We start from the raw sequence: 24,110 nt of genomic DNA, 5'->3' as shown, positions 1-24,110 counted from the left end.
TATGCCAGCAATTAGCTCTAGACACAAATGGCAAGATGAACTCATCTAATTACCTGAAAGGTAGGAAGTGGCTCACTGGGGGAAGTTTAGGTGGTTTTTGCTTGCTTGTTTTTTTTTTAAATTGGATCAACTGATATAGCTGAGGATAACAAAAAAATGAGTTCCTAGAAGAAAGGCTGTGAACATGAAAATCCCTGGTTTTACCTTTTTCTCCCCCATGTTAACCAGTTACAGAATACATTATCTGTCCCTCCAGCCCCTGCCCTGCCTACATGCTTAGACCAGCCTAACAACAGAAACTAATAATCTGGACACTTCCAGAAATGACAGGATTTGGCACGTATAATGCATGCGCTCATTTGCAACTAATCATTGCTAAAATTACCCATAGGTTTAACATCAAACCCTTCAAATGAAGATTAAACAGAGTTTAATAGTTTCCACAACGAACTTAACCACATGGGGAAGTGACAAATCCGTTAGCCAGGCCAAAGTGTTAAAGTTCAAGATGTCCTGTCCAGGAGAACATAACACTGCTGTATTTGAAATAACTAATTCCTTCCTCTGTTGAGAAACACAGTAAAGCCTAACTACATGTTTTATGAGGCTGAACAGAGTTAATCCATATGGACATATTACAAAACAGACTTATCACTTTATAAGCTGGACACACAGAGAAAAATTTTTCTCTGAGATGTGAAGTTAATCTTCTTTATAGAATACAAAAATTTACTGAAAATCTGTTTTGGTTCCATAGCACATGTTAAAAAAGGATCAATGTACAAACAAGAACTGCAAAGGGAAGCGAAGCAGAAAATTTTGATATGCAGAAAACTTCTGTGTTGGTGTTATTTTCTTTGTCAGAACCATAGTCTGCAAAGTTTATGTCTGCGTTTTGTGTTTGGCAGCTGCAGAACTATAAAAAGCTTTGCTATTAAAAAATAAAAGAAAGATATTGTATTAGGCTGACAATACAAGTCATTTATCAAAATGTCACGTTGTTTGGGGAGACAGATAGCAAGCGGGCCTCAAAGAGGAGGTTAAAAATTAAAAGCATGCTCATCATCTCTGCTGGAGCACATTATGAGCTGGAAGTAGTGAAGTTTGCTGTTGTGCTTAGTCCTCTATTGAAAGGGACAGAATTCCAGAACAGTGTTTATTCTTCCCCAAGCATCAAGACATGTCTGACCCGCGCACAATGGCTCTAAAGCTAAGTCTGTCCCGGAATAATTTATTTGAGTAAAAACTACAACAGGCTGCCCAATGTTTGATAGCAGGTCTGATAAGTCAGTGAGAAAAAGTCAGAAAAATAAGTAGCAGTCAGAAGGAAAACAAAAGACAAAGCAAACACTTCAATTTTTCAACCTGACTTGTTCCCTAGGTTTTGCCTCTGGATCTCTGGATCCAGAACCCCCGGGATAGTTAAAATAACCATTTGCCTCTTCGCTCCCTGCACCCTTGACTAAAACCAAATGAACAAAACAACACAAAACAGGATAATCTGTACTCCTGCACAGCATTCGCTTGGTGCTCGAAATGCTTGGATGCTGTCTGCACAGGGCATATGCTGGCAGTGGCACTCTTGGAACTGAAGACCAAGTAAAACCCTGAAAGCACAGGAGAGCTGCCAAAAGCAGAGGTTTGCACAGCACTTCCCAACAGCTAGGCAAGTCTGAGTGCACGTGGGGAGGTTCAGGAAGGCAAACCAGCGTCACCGATAGGAAGTCAAGGAAAGAAAACCACCCCTAAGTAACAGAGGAGCCGAAATACTACAAGCAGCCATAACTTCCCCATGCAGCTACAGGTATTAATAAGTGCAATTGCTTGTTGCAAGCTCACAGACTGAAGGTTCTCCTGCAGCCATCGCTCACAGTGGGACCAAACTGGGCTCTCAGGCACGTTTATGAAGCCCAAGTCTTTCTCTGTAAACATAAGGCACATCTATGGTCACCTTAACCATACCACTACAACAGCACTGAAGCACAAGCCCCTCAGCAGAGCACGTCTAGTGAATAGAAAGACAACTCGTGTTCCAGTTCATTTTCTTATTAAAGAGAAAAAAATGGTTAATCAACTTCAGGGTTCTGCAGCTGCCATGAAAACTAATTATTATTTATGGAGGGAAGCGCAAGGGGATAACTAGGCTATGGCAAGAAGATTACTACTGTGCATTAATCTGAAAAAAAAATACTTTTTACTGTGGTGAATTCCATTTATTGCGCTCTAAGTTTCAAAATATACAGTACCATTTGTAATTATTATGCCCTGTTACATGCCACATAAAAGCTATGGAATTTCTGCTGATTTAAAGAAACTGCAGACTGCACTTGATTGTGCCAGCAGATGAAGCACTGAACAGTAACAAGGTGTAATATGGTGATTAGACAGAGAAGACAGGTCAAACTACCCAGCTGAGGTCATCCGGTAAATTTATAAAATGAACTGGTGTATCTAAGCCCACCGTAAGCCTAACAAAACCCGTTTTTGACACTCACCAATCACCAGTATAATTCAAACGGTAAAACTGGGGCAAAGCAGCACTTTTTATATCAAACACTCTCAGTATAATACCTTGTAATAAAGGAATTGAAATCCACGTGCTGCTCCTGCTAAAGCAAAACTGTAAGAAAGTTGGCATTAGCGTAAAGGACTTTCAGAACACAAGGTCCCATCAGCCAGGGGACATTTCTCCCTAGCAGAAGGGACCTTGTGGACTGAGACCCCAGCCTCTGAATCCCAACCACCCAGTTTATCATACCACCAGGTTTGCAATCAGACCAGAGAAATCACTGACCAGTTTCCACCTCTCAATCTTGCCAAATTGCTGGGTTGGTTTGTTTCTTCTGTAAAGACTTCACCTTTCCTTTCCCAGCTCTGAGCTCATGCCAGTAACAGCAGGTTGAGTGTTCCTCTGGAGGTAGTTGCTATAGAAGCTACAGATTAATTCAGTTTATGGGCTTTTTATCCAAAACCAAATCAAACTGAATTTGCCCTACGTGCATTTTTTTGTTAAGCCAGATCTAAGCCTCACAATAAATAAACAAACACATAAAAAATAACCACTCAGAGGTCAAACTCTGCCATGAAACACTACAAAATTGCTGAGACCCATCTCTATTAGTGACCAACTGCGTGGCAAATCCATCTCAAATCAAAACCAGCTCACAAAATTTTGCTCTTTGCTTCATCTTACAAGTTAGCACTGCCTTTCAGCAGCTTCAGCCAGATCACCACCCATTCTAACCAGCACCAGCGACTCATCTCTAGCACAGCAGCACCCAATTGCTAACGTCAAGGCCATATAACGTCCTGCTACTTAATGTGGGGAAAGGTTTGAAGCCTGCTGAGGTCAGCGGAGTGAAATGTTTACAGGACCCACATATAATATGCTCAGTCTTACCTTCAATATCCACAGGGTTTCCAAAGTAATCAACTGGTTGGTTGCCACACATTCCACTAGATGCAATAAACAGGAATGCTGAACAAGCTGTACCATTCAGCCCCGGATCTCTTTCAACTGCAACAATATCGATTTTCATAGTATTGATCAAACAGCTTGTGTTGCTTTAAGGCAATTCTTACTCAAGTGCCATAAAAGCCTAGTGCACCCTATCAAACAAGAGCTATGCTCAAACTCAGCTCTGCCCCTACACCAAGCCATGGCTGGTGTAAGGATTAAGGCTTCTCTTAGAGAAAGGATATGATAAAGGGAAACCAATATAGTCAGCTGCCAAACTCATGAAATTCCACAGCTTAAAGGCAATTTTAAAGGCATTTTTATGATAGAAACTGCTCAGAAGACAGAAACAAGTATTTTGGTCCGAGTCCCATTTTCTCTCTGTTAATACCTTATGGTGGCTACGAACATAAGCCCAGCACCTATAAAGGCTGCCTGACCGATAGGTCCAAGACCCCTCACAACATTTACAAGTGCTGAAGGCAAAGCAAGCCCTGAAGTGCTACAGGGCAGCTACAGCACAGACAGGGTCAAGGGCTGCACCAGCACCCGTCTTAGCAGCATCTTGGCAGCAGCAGCCTTCCCCAGCACTTCCAAGCCTTCCCACATGAGCTGCGCTCCCGAAGCGTTACTGGGCTGCCAAAGCTGAGGGCGACTCTTGGCAAGGGATTAGGCAAGGGGACAGGAAGGCAGATGGCCTCCTGGTTTGGGAATGATCAGGGAAAGGGAATGGACTCCAAGCTGGGCAAGCAAAGGGACTGTTGTAGGCTGCTGCCAACACCAGAAGCACCAACAACAGATTTAGTTTGGGTGTAGTTTGCTGACCAGGCCGAGTTGTCTTTATATGAAATGTCATTGCCAAAAGATACTTCCAAAGAAATATTGCTTGACAGTAACAACCAACCAATGAAACTCCTCACACCAGGATGAAGGCCAAAAATCTAAGCTGTCACATTTCCAGAGCAACACATATGCCAGAATAGGGGAGCAAAGCTCATCACTTCAGAGTCCACTTCCCTTGAAGTCGATGGAGATGTACCCGATGAACTAAAGAGCAAGAGCAAACATGAGAACAGCCCCTCTGCCCAGGACATTACTGAAGGTGCACACTGCGGGCTGCTCCAGCTCACTCCTATTGCAGCTCCAGAGCAGAGCAGGGTTGGAGCAGCGTTTGCCACAGAGCTGTTTCTCAGCTGGGGCTTAGCTTGGGTTTGGAGTGACCCGTGTGCTGCAGGGTTCAGCCATGAACGTGTCTTGTTTGCTGTTGCTAGAAACTAGAGAGCCCTATCCAGCTCACCTGCATGAGCATCCTATCTCCGGCAGTACACATAAACCTTACCACAAGTAAACAGTGCAGGCAAATCGGACGCTTTTCCCCTGCACATTCCCATCCTTCCGTTATTTTCCATTTGGAGACTCTCTAAGCCAGGTGGGGTTTCAATGTATTTAAGAACCCTCAGTGGGCTTTTTTTTTTTTTTTAATTAGCTTGTCCAGTGTCCTCTAAGTAGCTGTAGATTCCTGACAAGCTAAGAGGGCAGCCTCCAGACTCTGCTCATCTCATACTCTTACACTGCAAAACACAAACAGAGGGTAAGTTAACAAGCGCTGGGAGTCACACAACCACCGAAAACCCCTGTGCCCTTCCCAGCGGTTAAATGTCTATTGAGACCCACAGCCAGCCAACAGGAAACTCTAGTTGTAAGAATACAACCAACCATGTGGGCTTACATAAGAGATTTAATCATTTGAAAGTGAAATCCTGCCTCGATTTAATCTTGCCAACTCCCATTTCAGAGGCACTGCTCTCGTGCTCATTGCATTTAAACAAACTTAGTAATCACTCGGCTAATCCAGCTACTTTTAGGCTGGTTTCACCACAGTTGCTGGGTACAGCCATGTGCAAGACTATCATTTTGTCTCAGCTGCAACGGCAAATCACTGACACCATGTTCAAAGAACCCTCAATTAGCTTAATTCTGATCCCCACAAAGCTGAAGGACAAACAAACCTTCTGCATTGTAATGCTGTGTGCAGCAGTAAATTCCAAAGCTGCTGCAGAAACCTACAGCAGTTAGTTGAGAAGTTTCATTCTTACGGATACGGACTGGTATTTTTGTTTTGATAATTCATTATCACACATTTCATGAACTCAAGCGTGTAGGTGCACCAAAGAAGTACAGGGTGTTATCCAGATGTATACAGGAGGCCCCAAATTCTAATCTCTGCGCTGCAGCTTGCAGAAAAATGTAGTGTATTATCTGTTAAACATCTCAGCCCTTGAAATGCAGCAATATCCTGCCACTTTGAGAACTAACTGACCTCCAGATTAGCATCTGTTTGTGATGGCAGCTCTCCCAAGAGGCATGACTTATCCCAAAGCTAGGACTTCTAGGAAAACACGTGAAGTGCCATCAACCTTCCAAGCGAACAGTGCAGAACCCGTGGCAGTCTGATGTCATGAACAAAATTATAGATGATTTTGCACAAGGTAAGATTTTTTTCTGAGTCCCTACAGGTCTGTAGTCAAACTGGGAATTGTTCAGCTGGTGAGTTTAAACCTCAGCTCAGTCCCTGTTTGTTAAAACACAGAGAGGACATATGGTTGTGACAGAATTCCAGGCAGAAGTGGGGAGTCACGAACAGCACGTCCAAGATGAACAGAACTGTACAGACGCTAAGAACTAACAGCAGACAGTGTCAGAGAGAGGAGACAGCATGGCCATGACTGTACCAACCACAAGGCAACTTGGAGAAAGACAGCCATGGGTAGGACGTGCCTCATCTTTCCTTCCAGGATCCAAGTGTTGAAATAACTTCTCACAAGGCTGAGGACAGGCTCGTCTCCCAGCAAGCCCAATACTGCTGCTGCCATGTCAGCAGGGCACTTCCTTAAACTCATCCAGGCTTCCAATAAATCTTCTTGGAGCTCAGTTTACACTTGGATCTCCACAAAACAGTCTCACTGGCTCTCTGGGGTTGTCTGACACTTTTTTTTTTTTTTAAAAGGATTTCCAATTTTGCAGCATTCAAAGGCAGGAAAAGAGGAACTACTTTATGAAGTGCTTCATAGGAACATGTGACAAGCTCTTCCTTCTGTTATTTCTGTGACTCTTTTGTCAGAACAACTGCTAATTGCTATTGCCTTTCAGGTCCACAAACACCCTCTGAGAAGAACACTGACAATTCCTGAGTCCTGCCTTTGAAGCAGACAGGGGTTGTAATGCTTCAAAACACAAGGAAGAGCAGTGTTTGAATTGTACAGGAACATGCAGAACGCTCACGCACAGCATAGATGAAGTTCTGTCTTCAAAGTTCTTCCTACTGCCAGAGGATTTAAGCTACAAGATTCCCTTGCTCGTGACTTCCCCAGCGTCACAGGAAGTCGGAGACATAACTGATAACCGAGCCAAGTCTCAGAGATGGAACCCAGTCTCGCCTTAACTGCAAATCAGTATTTCCTCTAAATTTACTCCAAAACGTCATAGTTAAGCAAGCTCTTATACACAATACAATACATAGACCAGCCAAATAATTTAAGACCTGGAGAAAACTCATTCGCAATCCATGCTTACTATGGTGCTGGCACCCCTTACATCACAAAATCCAGCTAACTCCACAGAGTAAACAATGACAAAAGAAAAGAAACAAGTGCAAATTTCTTATGTCCGTCACCAGTTTTTCCTTTTTTTTTTTTTTCTTCTCAGGCAGATTTGGAAAACAGATGAGCATCTCAGAAGACAGCTTCCTTTTAGTGAGACTTAGGGCATTAGACAGGACCTGGCAGCAGTAACTTCTAAGTTTGAAAGGCTTGCACAAAGCGGTTCCGACCTAGTAATCAAGCAAAGACTTGAATCAATAACCTCGGACTGGAAATCTGTATGTGATTCTGCTGGAGGGACACAGTCAGCTTCATTCAATAAATCAACACATACTTCATTGCTTTAGACTGACTCTTTAAACTTCACCCAGAAGCTATAAAATAGCCAGTGCGTTGAATAAAGCAGCAAAGCACTTGCTGCCCAATGCCTTACTTAAAAAAAAAACAACTATTTCAGAGGTTCTTGGAGAGATGTGAGGACTATGCCCCACACAAAAGCCTTCAATCAGATAAAAACAAGATCCACTTGAGAAAAATGGCAATGACACCCTGCTACTAGAGATGTAAACAGTAACTGCTATGTGATCACATTACAACAGCTGAAAACCTACCAAGATCCCTAATTCTGATTTACAGTACTGCAGCAAGGCAGAATGAAGGGCCATCAATCACACCTTGACCACATATGAGCTGCCTGAAATATCCCATTTCAGCTGAACAAAGTTAATCCCTTAGCTACTACAACAAACTGTAAAGAACAACAAATTGAAACCCATTCACAGCTCTGGGAACAAGCTGAACATTTACCACCAACTAGTTACCTAGGTGCATAAACTGGCAGTCCTTATCTCTTACCACTGATGTTAGACATTTCTTTCCTCATGTGGATGTTCTCAAGATGACATACTGATGATTGCAAGGACTGTACTGACAAAGGAACATAACATAAACAGCAAACATCCAGGCTGGAGACCAGCTGGGAGATTTCTCATGGCCAATTAAGCATAGCACACTAGAATATACTTTACCTCCAACAGAAGCAGTTTTCTTTTCTTCTCTCCACATAGGCCAAAATTTGAGTTAAAGAGAAATTCTTTCACTGATAGGGAAAAAAGCTTCAAAAAAGCACCAAATCAAATTCAAAAATCTCTTTTTGTGGAAGTCAAGTCAGTTTAAGAAACGTGATAGATTGAACCAGTTATGCATTATTACTGCATTACACTGAGCAAAGGTCAAAGTATTAATTTTTCAGTTCATGTTGTTGTATGTAATGCTACTAGAAACATTAGCAATGTTATCCCATAACTATCACTGAACACCCAAGAGAACAAGCCAGATGCTGAAGAAAAACCTCTCTAAACCACATAAATAGTAATTCATCAGCATTAAGATGACAGTTGACAATTCCTCTTCTCCTCAGTCTTACAGACATTCGCTGTATGATTCAGAGCAGATTGGCTGCAAAGCTGTTTCATATTCAATAACATCCTGCGACACTGTCCTTAGGGGTGCACCTCGATGAATGCTGCAATGGCACTAGGAGATAGGAGCTCAGTGTGTCCCATGCTACATAAAGTTGTGATCCGAACAGCCTACAGTCCAGAAGATGACGCAGGAGGCGGATAAGTAGTCACAGCCCCATCAACTATCAACACCGTCTTTAATATGTGCATACTTTTAAGATACCTGACATATTTGAATTTATTTCTAGCAACATTAACACAAGAAACTGGAAATCCAACATTCTTGAATTATGTATTTCTGTAATTCCAAAATTCACATCCAGATTTTTTGGGTGGCTCAAGCTACGGAAAGGGATAGAAAAGTAGTATGAGGCTAAATTATAGGATCTCATTTTGTACAGCTTACAGACTTTGTTGAACACTCTTCTCCTAAAACTTTTATTTTTATTAAAAACGAACAAACAAAACCCGACGTATAGGTTCAGCAGTTCTGAGGATGATTCCCTCTGAAATTTACTGCTGTGGATATGCAATGAAAGGGAAGCTTTACCAGAACAACCAAATACGCTTGTCTTAAGACGAAGATGTAGAAGATCAATTCCACTACTAACCACACAGTATATCAAAATATCCTAGGTTGGTATTGGAGAGGACATGGTTTCTCCTGCTCCATTAGCTCACCGTCAGTTGGAAATAAGCAGCTTTTGGTCCTGGCCGATGGCACTTCTGACCTACCTGGGCTCTTCCAGCGCTACCACGGCTGGATGCAGCAGCGGGTGAAGAGAAGCAAGGTGACCAGCTGTGAAGGACAAAGTCAATGCCAACCCAGAAGGCGACCACTTACAAAACCGTCTCCGTTCTCTGTTGAGTTGAACCCAGTGGGAGAGGTCCCCGCACCTCCATCCAGCATTTCCCCCCAGTTCGGATCAAGGTTGCTCCTCAGGGATGGATGGCCACAGACAGAAGTACCTTTTCATCAAGGCACCTGCCACCAAATCCAAGCACCTTCCCCACCACCCACCCACCCCAGAAACCGCTTCCAGCCGCTGTGCCCAAGCCCTTTATCCCTCTGCACCCCAGCCGCCATCCCCCAAGCTCACAACCCCCAGAGCCTTCCTCCAGCCCCCACCTCGCCCCCCACCACCAGCACCCGGCCGGCTGGGGCGGGGGGGGAGCGGAGGGGAGGCAAACAGCATCTACCTTATTGAGGTGGGGGTTCCTGGTGATGTCGTAGCCTCGCTTTTTGACAGCCAGGGCCTTGCCGCGGGTATAGGGGTTTCCCCCCGCCTGGCTGCCGCTGCCCCGGGCGGCGTTGAGGAGAAGCAGCCTCCGGCTGGCCCCCGCCATCCGCAGCAGGCGGGCTCCGGCCCCGCCGCCGCACAGCGGCACCATGGCGACCTGCGGTACGGGGACAGCGGGGACCCGGCGGAGCCCGGGGCGGGCAGGGCGAGGCTACGGGGCGGGCTCCGCCGCCCGACCCAGCCCGGCCCGGCCCAGGTGCGCCTCACGGGTCCCCGCAGACGCCCCCCCGGCGAAGCGAAAGGAAACCCAGGAAGGAGATGTCGCCTCGACCCCGCGGCGGTCGCCTCCTCCCCCGGCTACCTGGGAAGGCTCGGCCGCCGCAGGCGGGAGGAGGAACGGGGGGTGCCCGCCTGGGCCCCGCCTCTGCCGGGGAGATCGGGGCTGCCCGCCCCTCGGCTGCATGAGGAGCGGGGGTGGCTCGGCCCCGATTCGCTTTTCCTCTGATTAGGGGTCTGAGGGAGCCCCCAGCCCCCCACGGCTCTGATCCCAAAGCTGGGAGCGCCTTCATGTCCCTGGGCTGCGGGGGAGTTCAGGCCGAGCCCGGATCCCCACCAAAACCACCACACACCCAGTGGAAAAATGACCATTCGTTGCTAAGGATAAAGTACTTAATCTCCCAGGCATTAATTTTTCTGAAATTACTCTCAGGTGCAGTAACTGGAGGTGCTCCCTGTCATGGAGCTGGGGACATCTGCTGCAGGAAGATGGCTGGAGCCATGAAGACAGCGGTGTTGGAAAGGGTTGCGGACTGCTTGCCCTTGCCAAACTGAACAGAGATCTCTCCCTCTGGATTTGTATTTTCTCCATTAGACTTAATAAAGTGCATAATAAGAAAAAAAACTAGACCCATAATGTGAAGAGTGCAAAGGCAGTGCAACCTTTTTCCCTTTTGGCATTCACCTTGTTTCTGAAGCTGAGATACCCAAACCTGTTTGAGATACAAGAACCTCCTTTTGATTAGGGGTATGTTACAGGCACTTATGAAACCCCCAGACATCATTGTGCTGGCAGAGGCATCAAAAAATATATGAAAAAGTGAAACTTAGTTTCTAAAACCATATCTTTTTATCTAGCTGAGTCACAAGTGAGGCAGAGTGACTTTCTGATTTTATCTATGATCACATACACCCATAGCAACAGGGTCTGCAGACTTAAAATCTTTTTACAGTTATCCTTTCCCAGCATCCCGAGGATGTACCCAGGTGCTGCTAGATCCTTTCAGCAGACAGGGAGTTTGCTGCAGGGGCCCTGACAAGGTAGGTGCTGCGGTGCCTAGTTTTCATGCTATGGTCCCTGGGCAATGTGCAGGACTTTCTGCATGGTATGGATGGAGAGTAAAGCTTCTTGGAGGAGTTGCACTTAGTCACTAGAAAGCAATTCATGAGGACTTTTATGTCTCACCTCTTCCTGAACTGTGAGCAGCTGTGGGTAGTTAGGCATTTCAAACTACTTGTTATCTATATAGTCTCTCTCTATACACTATACCGTAGTTATGTTGTGTATATATATGTATCCAGTATACATTATATATATTACATAAATATTATAAATGCGTGTAAATAACACGGGAAGTTATTAAAAGCATAAAATATTAAGTATGAATATGATCTATTGAAAACATTTTTTTACAATAATGGTGTTTTATTGAGGAAAGCGTTAGCACACAATGTTTTCATTCCCTCAGAAGTGTTCCAGTTTTTCAGTGAAGCTAAAATCCAAACTAACTGATTTTGATTAAAAAAAAAATCAAGTATAAGAAAGTAATTTACTCAGAACAGATTTGATAAGAATCTTTTACTGTGTGAATTTACTTTTGAGTTTGATTTACTGCATCTAGTGCATTGTAAAAAAAAAAAAAAAAAAAAAAAAAAAAAAAAAAAAAGGTTCCAAAGCTTCATCTGAAATAAATTAGAATCTTTAGATCAACACAAACAAAAACAACTTTTACTGGGTCTTTTGCAGAACTGATTGCTGAAATTTATTTATCTGTAGCACATAGTGAAGATATAACACCTCCCTGTTTGGGAATGGCTTCTTTATCTACAGACTAATCCTTAAAAATAAAAATCCTATTAAAGACAAGACATGAAAGCACAGACATCAGCACAGTACCACAGAAGGCAGACACCAATACTGAAAAATAAATCAATGGTCCATGCTTGCTTGATAAAAGACAGGGAAACTGTCCGAGAAGAAAACAAAACATTGAAAGGTCTTTCCCACGCCATGGGACTGCTGGCCAGTCTGACAGCTTTGGTCTGTTCCAGGATGGTGTAGGGAATTGTCATTTCATGAATTTGGATCTCAGTAAAGCAAGGTAATTGTGACACCTCATCAGGCTGGGCTCCAATTTTCTGATCACCACAGGAATTTTAGTCTGCTTCTTGATGTTTCGTAATGTGCCTTCTCAGAACTAGTGAATCTCAGCTTCTTTTTGTATGAACATGGGCAGAACACCTCTTCTGCTAGAAACGCCCATAAGCTAGCACACAGTGAGCTAAATGAATGAACTGATTATGACTGAAAGGATTTCACATTATTTTCCCAGAAATAAATCATCTTTTCCTGCCTAATACTGTTCCAAAATACATTAAGATAAAGAGGCTTCATAGCTTGTTTGGAAGGTTATTAGACAACATCTTCCCAAAGCAGCAATCTGAAATTAAGAAACCTCCCCAAGATGTTTGTTCATTGTCTGGCTGGGGGCTCATTTTATCCCTGGGATGGAGCTGCCACGTAAATCTGGACTTTGTACATCTTTCTTCTTCCCATCAGTGCTGGATCAACAGTCATGACAAAACCATAAAGCTGCGTGTGAACTGTCAGAAGAGAAGCCCAGTTTCTTTTCTCAGTTCTGGATTGGTAGAATTATTGTCTCAACTTGAAGAGTGCCTGAAGATATCTCAGGGGCCTTGCACCGTACCTCCTCAGTAAAAGCTTATGATCTATTGTGCAAGAGGGATAAATGTGGGCAGGAGAATGGAGACATCACTTGTCCTGGGCTACACAATAGGTCAAATGGCAAAGCTGGGAATTCCCACACTCCCCTTCCACAACTGGCTATTAAAAAAGTATGAGATGGGATGTGCGGGAAGGGCTGTACCTTAGTATCTCAATTCTAAATGAGCTACAGAAATGGCTTCATGTAAGGTCTCCAACTGTTGATCACTGAGGATATAAGACAGGGTTTTTAGAAAGGTTATTTTTCAGCAAACTCACAGCATTTTGTGCGTATTTAGCCATGTACACACACACACACTGCCACACAAGAAAAGCAGATGTATATATGCATGTATGTGCTTTTACCTGTTGCTGCTGTATGGACTCTTTCACATACATCTTTATTTTCTTCATTTTAAAATTCTGTCCTCTATTCCTCTTGGAGCAGGGATGTATTGTGTATTTCTAAAAGTAAAAATAAGATTTTCTCTGCAGCCATTAATTGTCTCCTACTGCTGTACAAACACTGAGCATTGCCTTGCCAAGGGACTTCTCATTTTTACCTCCTATTGGTTGACAGTAGCCTTCAAACGTTTTTTTGCATCTCAGTGAGAAACAATTACAAATGCTGGGTTTCCAAAATTTGCCTGGCACTGCAAAATAAAGAATCTGATTGTGATTCTTTATATTCACAGATGCGGAGTGCTTACTGTCAGATGAACATGAATGCACTTTGTATAACATGCAAGCCTTTCATGAATGCAAATTTGATCGAAGCAAAGGTTAAATTCTTGATTAAAAAAACTAGAAAGAATGTTACAAAAAAAAAAGGTATAAAAGCAATGAAATACACACTTATATTCCACATTGAACCCTTAGGATCTTATTTAAGCTATTTTTCAGCAGCAGGAAGGAAACAATGGTTGGTAGAATGGGATTCTATATACACTTGGGGATTTGCCGGTTGTTGCAGAATGCACTTGAAGTTTCAAAGCATGTTATAAGAGCTAATTTATTCCTCCAGTAATTTACGAAACCTCTTTGTGCTGTGGCCTTGCATTTAGCAGTTTGGCATCTAAGAGAACACCAATGAAATAAACTTACTAGCAAATGAATCCCTGCCATATAAAGAGGGAACTTATAGTGTCTGTTCTCCTGCAGCGTTATCTTTCCTCTCAGGAAATGAGTTGAGCTGCAGTTATAAACTTCCATTGTAGTGTTTTTCAAATTACATACCTTGACAATTCTGGGCATTGTGCAGCTGTGTGTCTCCTGGTTTATTAAATTTTGCAGATATGCTACCCATTCGTGCCGACTGTTCATTTAAATTCATCACGACACAAGAAAGCGTACTGCAACAGGGGCCATGAATTTTGATTGGGACCCTTCTGTACAACAAACAGAGACAAGAAGAACCGAAAGTGCAATGGAAGAATCTGGAGGCAGACGAACTACAGTTATGGTGAGTTCCCCATATATAAGGCAACATCATCTTCATCTGCTATAGCATTTGGCCTGTTCTTCTTTTTCATGCTGCTAAATAGAATGTATACCTATGCATACACAGAGAGAGTATCTGTAGTGTAATGCTTATATAGTAAAATACGTGTGCTTTAGTCCAGTTAGAATTTATGGGCTCAGTTTATATGGCTTACACAGGGTGTCAGACTGTGTCAGACCATGGGGTTTGAAGTCACCACAGGGATCATCATGCCAGCCTTTCCCGACTACAAGCAATTGTATACTTGATGCTTAATCCACAAGGATTCACAAGTCTGCTCCATGTGCAGCAGCCCTGGAACCCTCCTGCTCACCTCTAGCAAATACAAGATGTCAGGTTACTGACCAAAAGCCACAGATGATCCCGTGACACCATAAAGTAGCATGTCCCTGCAATGGGATAACAATCCTCTCTCATCTTAAAAATCTCTGTTACTGCAGCTTGTCCCATGCAGCAAATTTCAGTCTTTTTTTTTTGGAATATAAACATGGTACATGCTCTTGTGCTAACTCGATATTGTTTTATGGACATTACAGATGGAGGGACACGCAGAGGGTTCTTGTTCACGGCCGCTTATTCAGACAGTGATGGAGCTGGGAACTGGATCCATATGTCTTGGCTGTCAGTCTCGCATTCACTTGGCCATCTATCACTGGTCTCCCTTTGTCATAGTTTATTTCCCTAACATATGCTTCTCATGATGTTATTCTTCAGCACTGAGAGACTTCTCTAACATCAAGACAAAAACCATCTGTAGTTGTGCAATTAAAGCCTTAATCAGACCTTTGGACATCTTTCCTGGCTTTGGCTAGTTTTAAATGATAATGATGATGGTTTACACTTATACCTCTTAAAATGAAAAATGAGCATGAAATGAAATAACACACTTCAGTCAACAAATTCTGTTCTGTCTAATATAAATGCTGGGTTGTTTTTTTCCCTTTTCCTGCCATCTTATTACTGATGTCCTAAGCATTACATTAACTCTATAGTGTACATGCATGATCCTCAATATCTAAATACTTGAAGAGAAATGAGCAGTACAGCAAAGAAAACACGGTATTTGGCATCTTGATTTCTATTAAACAGAATCAGTTTATAGTAAAACATAAGCATATATATTTTGATTTATTTCAAAAGTAAACTGTTGTTTATAGGCACAGGCTTGGAGCTTTCTCCCCTATGAAGGATTCTCAATTAGCTTCAATGGAAGAATAGAATTCAATTGGATAGAATACTATCCAGCTACAAATTGCAGTCATTTTATAATGCAAAAATAGTTCTCAATACAGTACAAGAGTACATTTTTACTTTTACCATGATGGTACTGCTTTTGAGAGTAGGTGCATAATCTTTTTCTTTAGAAGTCAGTCTTCCATCTGAAGAAGCCCAGCTGAGCTTCCATCTAGTAACGTGCCACAAGTCTGATCTGAACCCTTATTTTTGCAAGAAATCTCTGTGCCATTGAAAGATTGCATTAACAATATGGATTAATTAAAAAGATGCTGAGATGTCCTGATAACACCTTGTGATATAAAAGAAGTCAAGAAGGCGATCAAAGACTCAGGCACAAGAACAAAAGCTGTTATACAAGTTACTGAGGGGTAAAATTAGTATGCCAGCTGATCCACCCATGCACATCCTCACTCGCTGCTGCTGTGAAGGCAGTTTGAGGCAGCTTAATTACAAGTGAAAATATGCTACAGCAATCCTAATTACCTTGAGCCTGACTGAGGCGAGCATATAGACCCTTGGGTTAACCCACTTCTGAGCACCTCACATCTGCCATGGCATGGGAACACGTCACGTACAGCTGATGTGCAGCAAGTTCATGATAACAAGAGTTTTAACCTTCCCCTCTGGCTTTAAGCCCATAAAATATTTACCACCGTAACAGTATATGCAGAAGAGTTTGGCAAAGGAGGGTTCAGCAATGAATGACTTGCTGCCACAAATGTAAGCATAATGCGTTCCTGAGCAGTCTTTTTTGATTGCGCAGGACTGCAATTAGCACTTGACTTTATCAGTTGAATTATTTTAGGTCAAGTTCTGACATTTCTGCATCTTTTCGGGCAGCACAAGTCTATATGATGAAGGGACAAAACAGGGTGACAAGTTTTTCACAAAGGATGATAATTTATGCTTCATTAATGTATTCATTGCCTTCTTAGCCAAAGTGATTTTTACGGTTTTACTTATATGTTTGAAAAGGTGAGTTTTAAAGATTGCTATTTTTGAATACCGCAGAATGAGATTAAAAAAATCCAGGTTCTATATAAATGAACATTATGAAAATACCTGCAAAGCCAAGTAAACGTATATTCCACAAAAGAGAAAACACCCTGAAGAAAGCTGCATGCCTCTGCACAGAGCATATCTTCACCCTTCTCTCCATGAGCGGGCAGTTGTCATCCGTTTTGAATCTCATTCCTAGAAGACAAGCTGTATGAATGTCAGGTGGAGCGTTTTCCAAGCGCTATATTTATGTATGACTCTATACTCACCCTGGTCCCAGAGAGTGTCTTCCTTAACAGACGAGCCTCCAATGTGAGCTGTAGTAAGAGTAAGGAGTGGAAAATTCATCTGTTTGAGATTTCTCAGGCTCTCAGTAACCGGTGTCTGTACGGCACAAGGCGCTTTTAGAAATTCACTCTAACTCAGCTGGCTGCAGTATAATTATATTAGCTCTGCAATTAACAATCAGTAGCTATAAAGGGAATTGCAACCACCACCTCCTAGTAAAATTATCTGTATTGGAAAGTATGCTTTCTTTAAGCTCTGTGGCAAGGGGAAAGTGACTGCACTGACTTTCCGGCAGATAACCAGGTCACAGAGGGCACCAACCTCTTCCTGCACTTCTGTGCATCCCGTTCCGTGCTACAGACCTCTCTTAGAGCTGTACTGGCAGGGTTCAGGGCTGATAAAGAGAGCAAACAAACTGAGAGTGAGAAGTGGCTCGAAAGGTCAGCGGCAGCGCTGATAAGCACAGCTGGAGCTGGCCACCGGCACACTGCTGCACCTGGAGCAGCACTCTCAGTCTGCGCTGTCTTCCTGCCATTTGACAAAACTGTGCATAATGTCCTCATACATGTTTTGCAGTGTCCTATGCAGTGATGAAAGATAAAAGCATCAGCTTTTATAAATCACGGACCATAAAAGCATGCTATTTATATAGCTAAAGCAGAAAATGTTGCTGGTTTTCTCATTAAACACCTTTTTTTGGCAACACAAAGGTTTGCAAAAATTTTATCTTTCCATCAAGTCTTCAGTCAGTTCTGTAACCTCTGAGATAATCCTCAAAAAAGCCTTTGGGTCTGATTTTAGGAGACTTTGCGTCTCTTATGCCTATTAAAATAAATGAGGACAAACATTTTTGAAGTCAGCAGGACTATATTTTTGACTGATATAAATCACTTTGCTCTTTTGAGATCAGTGTTCCTCTTGTTTACGCTAGCAGAAGTTTAACAGACTTATATCACTGACTTGATTATTTCGTTCCAGACACAAAGCATTTTTCTGGAGTGCTTGCACTTAGAAATGCATATTTACTACAGAGACAAGAAAGGCCAAAAATCGGAAATTAACACTTAAAAAGGCCATTTAACAGGCAAGCAGGAGATCTTAGAGTGGTAAAAGCCAACTAATTTAGATAGTCTGCGGAGAAATAATATTCTGCTGAGAGGAAGGGGATAAGAGTTTACACAACATACTTTATGTCATACAGTCTGCATGCATGATCCAGCCGTAGGACTCGAGTGAAGGAATTTTAATGGATGTGATCATTTTCTAATCAGACCTGTTGCCTATCATTAAAAAATCGTGGCCAGACAAGTTCCAGCTGAAGCTGGGCTTTGTGCTGAAGCTGCTGGGGACTGGGCGTGTGTTCACTTCTGCTGACTCAGCTCTGGGAAATTAATTTTTGGCAAAGGGGGCGGACAGCTGGCTCTGGTAACATCTGAACTTCTGCAGTACCCGCTGCCAGAGCTGGTGTGTCAGATCACAGAGAGGTTTTTTTTTATTATTTTTTTTTCTAAAGTAGGGAGAGAAAACAGCAATCATAACACCGTACCAAACAGAGACGAGGGCATTTTTTGGAAAACAGACCTTCTTTAGGCCACAGTGGGGAATTTTGACATTGCAAAGAGGGTGTACAAATGAGTAGGCAAAATAAGAACAGCCATCATTTCTAGCTGTAATGTGCAAAGGCTGCCAGCACGTTAGCACAGGCCAGAGCCATGCAGAAGTGTAGGAAGCTTGCAAAGGCATTTTCAACCCATGGAAAATGCCACATGGGAGAGATAATGCTTTACAATTGCCATCTACTGCTTGGGAAAAGCATAGTTCATTGCAATGGTGCCTTGTGCGAAATGGCTGATTGATGCTATAATGAACCTTCAAAAATGAACTAATTTGTGTTGGTCATAGAATAGGAGGGAAGGATGCAGCGAGCCAAAAGTCTGTCCTGAGGGAGCTCAGACTACCACCGCTATCACCTCGTGGCACATGTAATGCTGATGAACAAGCTCATGCTCCAGGGCTGAGCGGAGGCAATTCGTCACAGCACAGAGAGATCTGCAAGCAGCAAGGACTGCAGCAAGGAGACACTCCCTTGGAATCTTACAAAGCAACCAGATATCAAAGTAATTTAATGTCCAAAGCTCATATCTAAATAGATGTGTAACTATGTCTGTATCCCAGCATCACTACAGACAACAGTATAGGGAGTAGCAGGAAAAAAAATAGGCACACCAAGTTCACAGGGCATGCACAAATTACAGATCATCTCTAAAATCTGAAGACCTGATAAAACCAAAATATTTCCATGGGATATATCATGAATCTAGAAACAGTGTGTGGGTGGGGTGTTTGTTCATATTGTGCAGTAGTGGATATTTCACTGAAACTGAGCTGTGAGTGCGAGCACAGCCACGAACAGCTATTAGATGCCCTCCTCTCCTTTGGCACCTGATTAGCAGAGTTCGTAAGGGTTCAGAGCAGTGAGTATCCAAGTGTTATGGGAACAAACCTGGAACAAACAAGAGGAAAGTGATATCATCTCTTTATCCCAAGACAGACTATCACCGGTTCAAGTGTCAAATTGCCAATGCAATGTAATAACATTTTGTGTAATGGAAGACAATGAATGAATGATCTTTTGAAACCCAAAATAAGAAAAATGCTTCTCAGACCATTAGCTGCTGCCAAGAAGTGGTGGCTTAGCAAGAAGCTAGCAAGGTGGCTTAGCAAGAAGCTAGTCCAAGCCAGGTAGCCACCTCTTGAGCCAACAGAAAAAGATGTCTCTGGAGGGCACTTTCTCCCCTGCTAAGCTGAGTTTCAGGGGCTGTGGTTCACCTGATAGAGTGCCTGACTGATCCTAAAGCATATCTCAGAGCTGGTGTCTCGTATTCAGACAAGCAAAACTGATTAGGATTAATCCTGCCCATAGAGACTTCTTGTGACAAGCCCGGTGTGAGTGCCTTGCTCATTACTGTTCAGAAACCGAGTTACAACAGAGATTAGTTACCTCTTGTGGAAGGTGTCTGCCTCCTTCAGTACGTTTAAATCAGTACTCATTGTGAGAAGCTAAGCTTTTCATGCAGCCAGAGAAGGGCTTCTGCTGACAGCTAACTCCTCTTGAGATGTTACATCTCAAGCAGCGAAATCTTCTTAAGAATTATATCGGAGAAAGAGCGAGGTGCACACGCGTGTGCTGCAAGGAGAGTGCAAAAGAAGACAAAATACATAAGCGAAATGTCTTTGGAGCACTGAACATGCTGTAACCTCCAGTAGAAGAGGCTGCAGACCAGCAGCTGTAACTGGAGCACACGGGTACCCTCCAGCCGCCCGCCTCGCCCACACGCAGCCAGCCACATACACACACATTGCCTTCCCCTTCCCACTCAGATTTTCTAAAACCTGGAAGCTCAGCAGCATTTCAGGGCTTTGTGTGAGTCACTGCCAAGCCTGAGCTTCTGACTCACTGCTGAGCAATAGCCGAGGAATTAGGAGCTGCGGGGCTTGGGTGTCGGTGGTATGAGCTGTATGTGCTGTGTTAAATACAGCCGATTTTCCTGGGAACCCTCCGAGCCACCCCTCTTTTCCTATTTATTTATTTATTTATCTATTTATTTATTTATTTATTCATATTTATTTATTTGCTTTTCAGCAGGGTTCATAGACAGGGTGTTCCTGCTTTCTGCATTATTTTGTTACCCTTGGGTGAAAAAGCAGACAAACAGTGCAGGAAAATGGATTTTGTTCATTGTGGGAAAGTGAGTGTGTACAGGAGAAAAAAATGTGTTCCACATTCCCTCCACATGATGAATTTAAGATTCATGTGGAGATAAACCAAAAATACCCATGAAAGGGCTTTGTTTTTTTTTGCGTTTCATTTCCACAGGAGATTCCCAGAGTTGTTTGTTTGAAATAAACAACATAAAAGGAGACCCTCTGCCCACTCTCTGATGTGGAGTAATTAATGGCTGGATCAGCATTTCCACTCTTAATTCAGCTTTTCATATGGTTTGTTTTAAAAATTTGCTCCAGACATGAACTTAACATGTAGTAATACTTTGCATTTAGGGAAGTCTTTCATCTGAGCAACTAAAAGTGCTTTGAAAGTATTAATCAATTAAGATTCCCGACATCACTGGAGATGCAGGCATTCTTTCAAAGAGAAACTGAGGCATTCAGGCTCAAACACCATGGTGACATTTTGCCTAGCAATATGACAGAGGGAACAGCAGAAACCCAGATTTTGTTCATTAGTTCTGTTAATCATTTGAATCCATCACTGTTTCCATGTCCTAATTAAAGATGGCTTTCTTATTTTTCACACTGTGAACAAATCTGAAGCAATTACATAACTAAAAATTCATGTAGCTAGATACAGCTTAACGATATGAGATAATCATTAACAGATAATAATAAAACAGATCTCGTGGTTTGTAGAATCATCCTGAAGGATTGTAACAGACCTCATTAACAAAACAGTGGGAGTCAGCCACTGCTGATTTGCAGCCATCTTATGGGTGCCGAGCATCAAATATTAACGGCACAGTACAGCTGCACTGCAGCAGAGTTTAAAGCAGCTAATGCTGATGGGAAGAGGGACTGTAAAGTGTCCTTACCTGCGGCAGAACTGGCCCTCAGTCTTGGGACTATTGAGGGTCTGGATGAGGTTTAGTCAGGGTAATTTGGGCAACTAGATTACACCATGGATTTCCAAAACCTAGTACAATTCTTCCCCATTCTAGGCTGGGTTTCCTGTAGCGGGAGCTACTTGCTGGTGGAGGTCTCTGGTGGAAACACCTGACTAAGTTTAGGCACCCAGTTTAGGCGGAAAGGATCTTCCTCTGGAGTTTCCCAAAGACACTTACCTCTTTCTGTTGACCATGCAGAGCATGTGGATTCTGACCTTTTAAAGACTGCTTCAGAGGTGGATAAAATTCAGAGTACAGCTAGATGTTTCATTTAGACGGAGTGGGTGCATGTCTCCTTCTGATGCTCTACAAAAACTGCAGTGGAGTGAGTCTTCAATGCTCAGGTGCCACCCTCAATCCCCAGCATCATTTCAGTACTTGCTACAACATTTAGGGCTTACTCGAGACTGTCTTACTGCATTTGCTGGATCTGGCCTCTTCCATGAGAACATGTAAGGTCATGACACAATATGACAATATGACACAATATTCACGACACAGGAGAAAGTCTTATCTTTACGGGACAAAGAAATGACTGTAAAAGTCTCAATATTTTTATTTTTTGCTCATTCTGCTTCTGCTCAGGCAGAACAGCTGCTAAAATGCTCTGCACCGTGGCAGGGAAGATTACTCAACCCAACTTTGCATGATGGGACACTGGGACTAAGCCTGTGGGTGCTCTGTGTGTTATGGAAATGATCTAAAAAGGATCAAATCAGAAATGATCACTCTCCCCTTCTAACCTTGCTATCTGATTTATAGAAAATTGTAGAAGGTGGGTGTAACAAGCAATCAGAAGGAACTGAAGAAGGAAAATTGAAGTTATAGGAAACCACCAGATTACATAGCCCTAACAAATGCACAATCAAGAGGTTTCAAGTCACATAATTACAAAAGAATAAATGACATGAAGTAAGTGCAAAATCAATGAAAGAGAGATGAGGTGCCTCTCCTGTCCAGCTGCAGCTGGCATTTCTCTGTACGCATCATGGAACAACCTGGCACAAAAAGTTAGCAGCAGGTGTGGGAAGAGCTAACAGACACAGTGTAGGAGCTGAAGCTGGGCTGGTAAGGTCCTAATCACCTCCCGAGTCCCACAATTCATAAAATCAGACCAATCTGGATAGCAGTGCTCTGATATTCTTGTCTGAATATCAAGATTTGTGACTTTCAGTTTGCCACTGATACCTGGGTAGACAAATGGTCTGGAGAGACGCAGGCGTTGTCAGTGCCACATCAGAGGTGCGAGCAGTGCCAGGTGCACTCTCTGTGCTTTACCTCAAGGAGCTGATCTGGCCTGAAGGCCTGCTGAGCTGACTGGTCCTGGTGAGGAGCACCAGGCTGTGGCAGGTAAAAATTTCATGCTGTCAGAAACCATTCTGGGAGAAGGCAATCCAGCACCTTAGGTGAGAAGTATGAGCCCTAGAAAGTAGGCTCTGTTTGTGGTACTGCAGATTGACAGGTAGGGGGTAAGACCTCATTAGTCTTGTTGGTTTCTCTTTCTGCACATTTACTCCATCAATTAATAGAAACATGAGGGTTAAGTCTTCATTAGTTCTGCTCATCTCCATTTCTCTTTCTGCTTTCTCCAGCAATTTCAACAATCGATCACATTTCAGTAAGCCAAGGACCATCCCATACACAACCACATCTGTTCCTCTCATGGTCTGATCTCCAACGCAGGGATTAACCACCAGTATTTTCCAGTTATGACATAACTGGGACCAAAGAGTATTGGTATTTCATTCAGCTTCCCTCCAACCAAATTAATTCAAGCTTCTTATTGCATTCTGTTGAAATCCCCCAAAAGACTACAATGCCAAATTTTGCATACAGGACAGCAGACCTTTATCAGGAGGACATATACTTCAACTGTTACTCTGGAAAAGCAAGGGGAAGGAATATCACAGAATCACAGAATCACAGAATCGTCTAGGTTGGAAGAGACCTCCAAGATCACCGAGTACAACCTCTGTCCTAACACTAACAAGTCCTCCACTAAACCATATCACTAAGCTCAACATCTAAACATCTTTTAAAGACCTCCAGGGATGGCGACTCAACCACTTCCCTGGGCAGCCCATTCCAATGCCTAACAACCCTTTCGGTAAAGAAGTTCTTCCTAATAGCCAACCTAAACCTCCCCTGGCGCAACTTTAGCCCATTCCCCCTCGTCCTGTCACCAGGCACGTAGGAGAATAGACCAACCCCCACCTCGCTACAGCCTCCTTTAAGGTACCTATAGAGAGCGATGAGGTCTCCCCTGGGCCTCCTCTTCTCCAGGCTAAACAACCCCAGCTCCCTCAGCCGCTCCTCGTAAGACTTGTTCTCCAGACCCCACACCAGCTTTGTCGCCCTTCTCTGGACTCTCTCGAGCGCCTCCATGTCCTTCTTGTAGCGAGGGACCCAAAACTGAACACAGTACTCGAGGTGCGGCCTCACCAGAGCCGAGTACAGGGGGACAATCACCTCCCTAGACCTGCTGGCCACGCTGCTTCTTATACAAGCCAGGATGCTGTTGGCCATCTTGGCCACCTGAGCACACTGCCGGCTCATATTCAGCTGCCTATCAACCAGTACTCCCAGGTCCTTCTCTGCCAGGCAGCTTTCCAACCACTCATCTCCCAGCCTGTAGCGCTGCTCAGG

General features: G+C 43.2%; 1 protein-coding gene across 2 annotated transcripts in view; it reads right to left on the bottom strand.

Annotated features, from left to right (window-relative positions):
- The window catches only part of ME3 (malic enzyme 3), a 124,457-nt gene extending 114,219 nt beyond the window's left edge, over positions 1 to 10,238 (bottom strand). The window contains exon 1 of one of the 2 annotated variants that reach the window (XM_040544312.1): positions 10,122 to 10,238. In XM_040544312.1, the coding sequence (XP_040400246.1) occupies positions 10,122 to 10,223 (102 nt within the window). In that variant the 5' untranslated portion in view covers positions 10,224 to 10,238. Of the gene's footprint in view, positions 1 to 9,719; positions 10,064 to 10,121 lie in introns of those variants that run through there. The other variant, XM_040544311.1, reaches the window with a different exon arrangement.
- Between the last annotated feature and the right edge of the window lie 13,872 nt (positions 10,239 to 24,110).

The sequence above is a fragment of the Cygnus olor genome, chromosome 1, assembly GCF_009769625.2.
Source record: "Cygnus olor isolate bCygOlo1 chromosome 1, bCygOlo1.pri.v2, whole genome shotgun sequence".
NCBI lineage: Eukaryota > Metazoa > Chordata > Aves > Anseriformes > Anatidae > Cygnus > Cygnus olor.
Note: the sequence above shows the minus strand (reverse complement) of the source record. Positions and strands in the feature narration are given on the sequence as shown.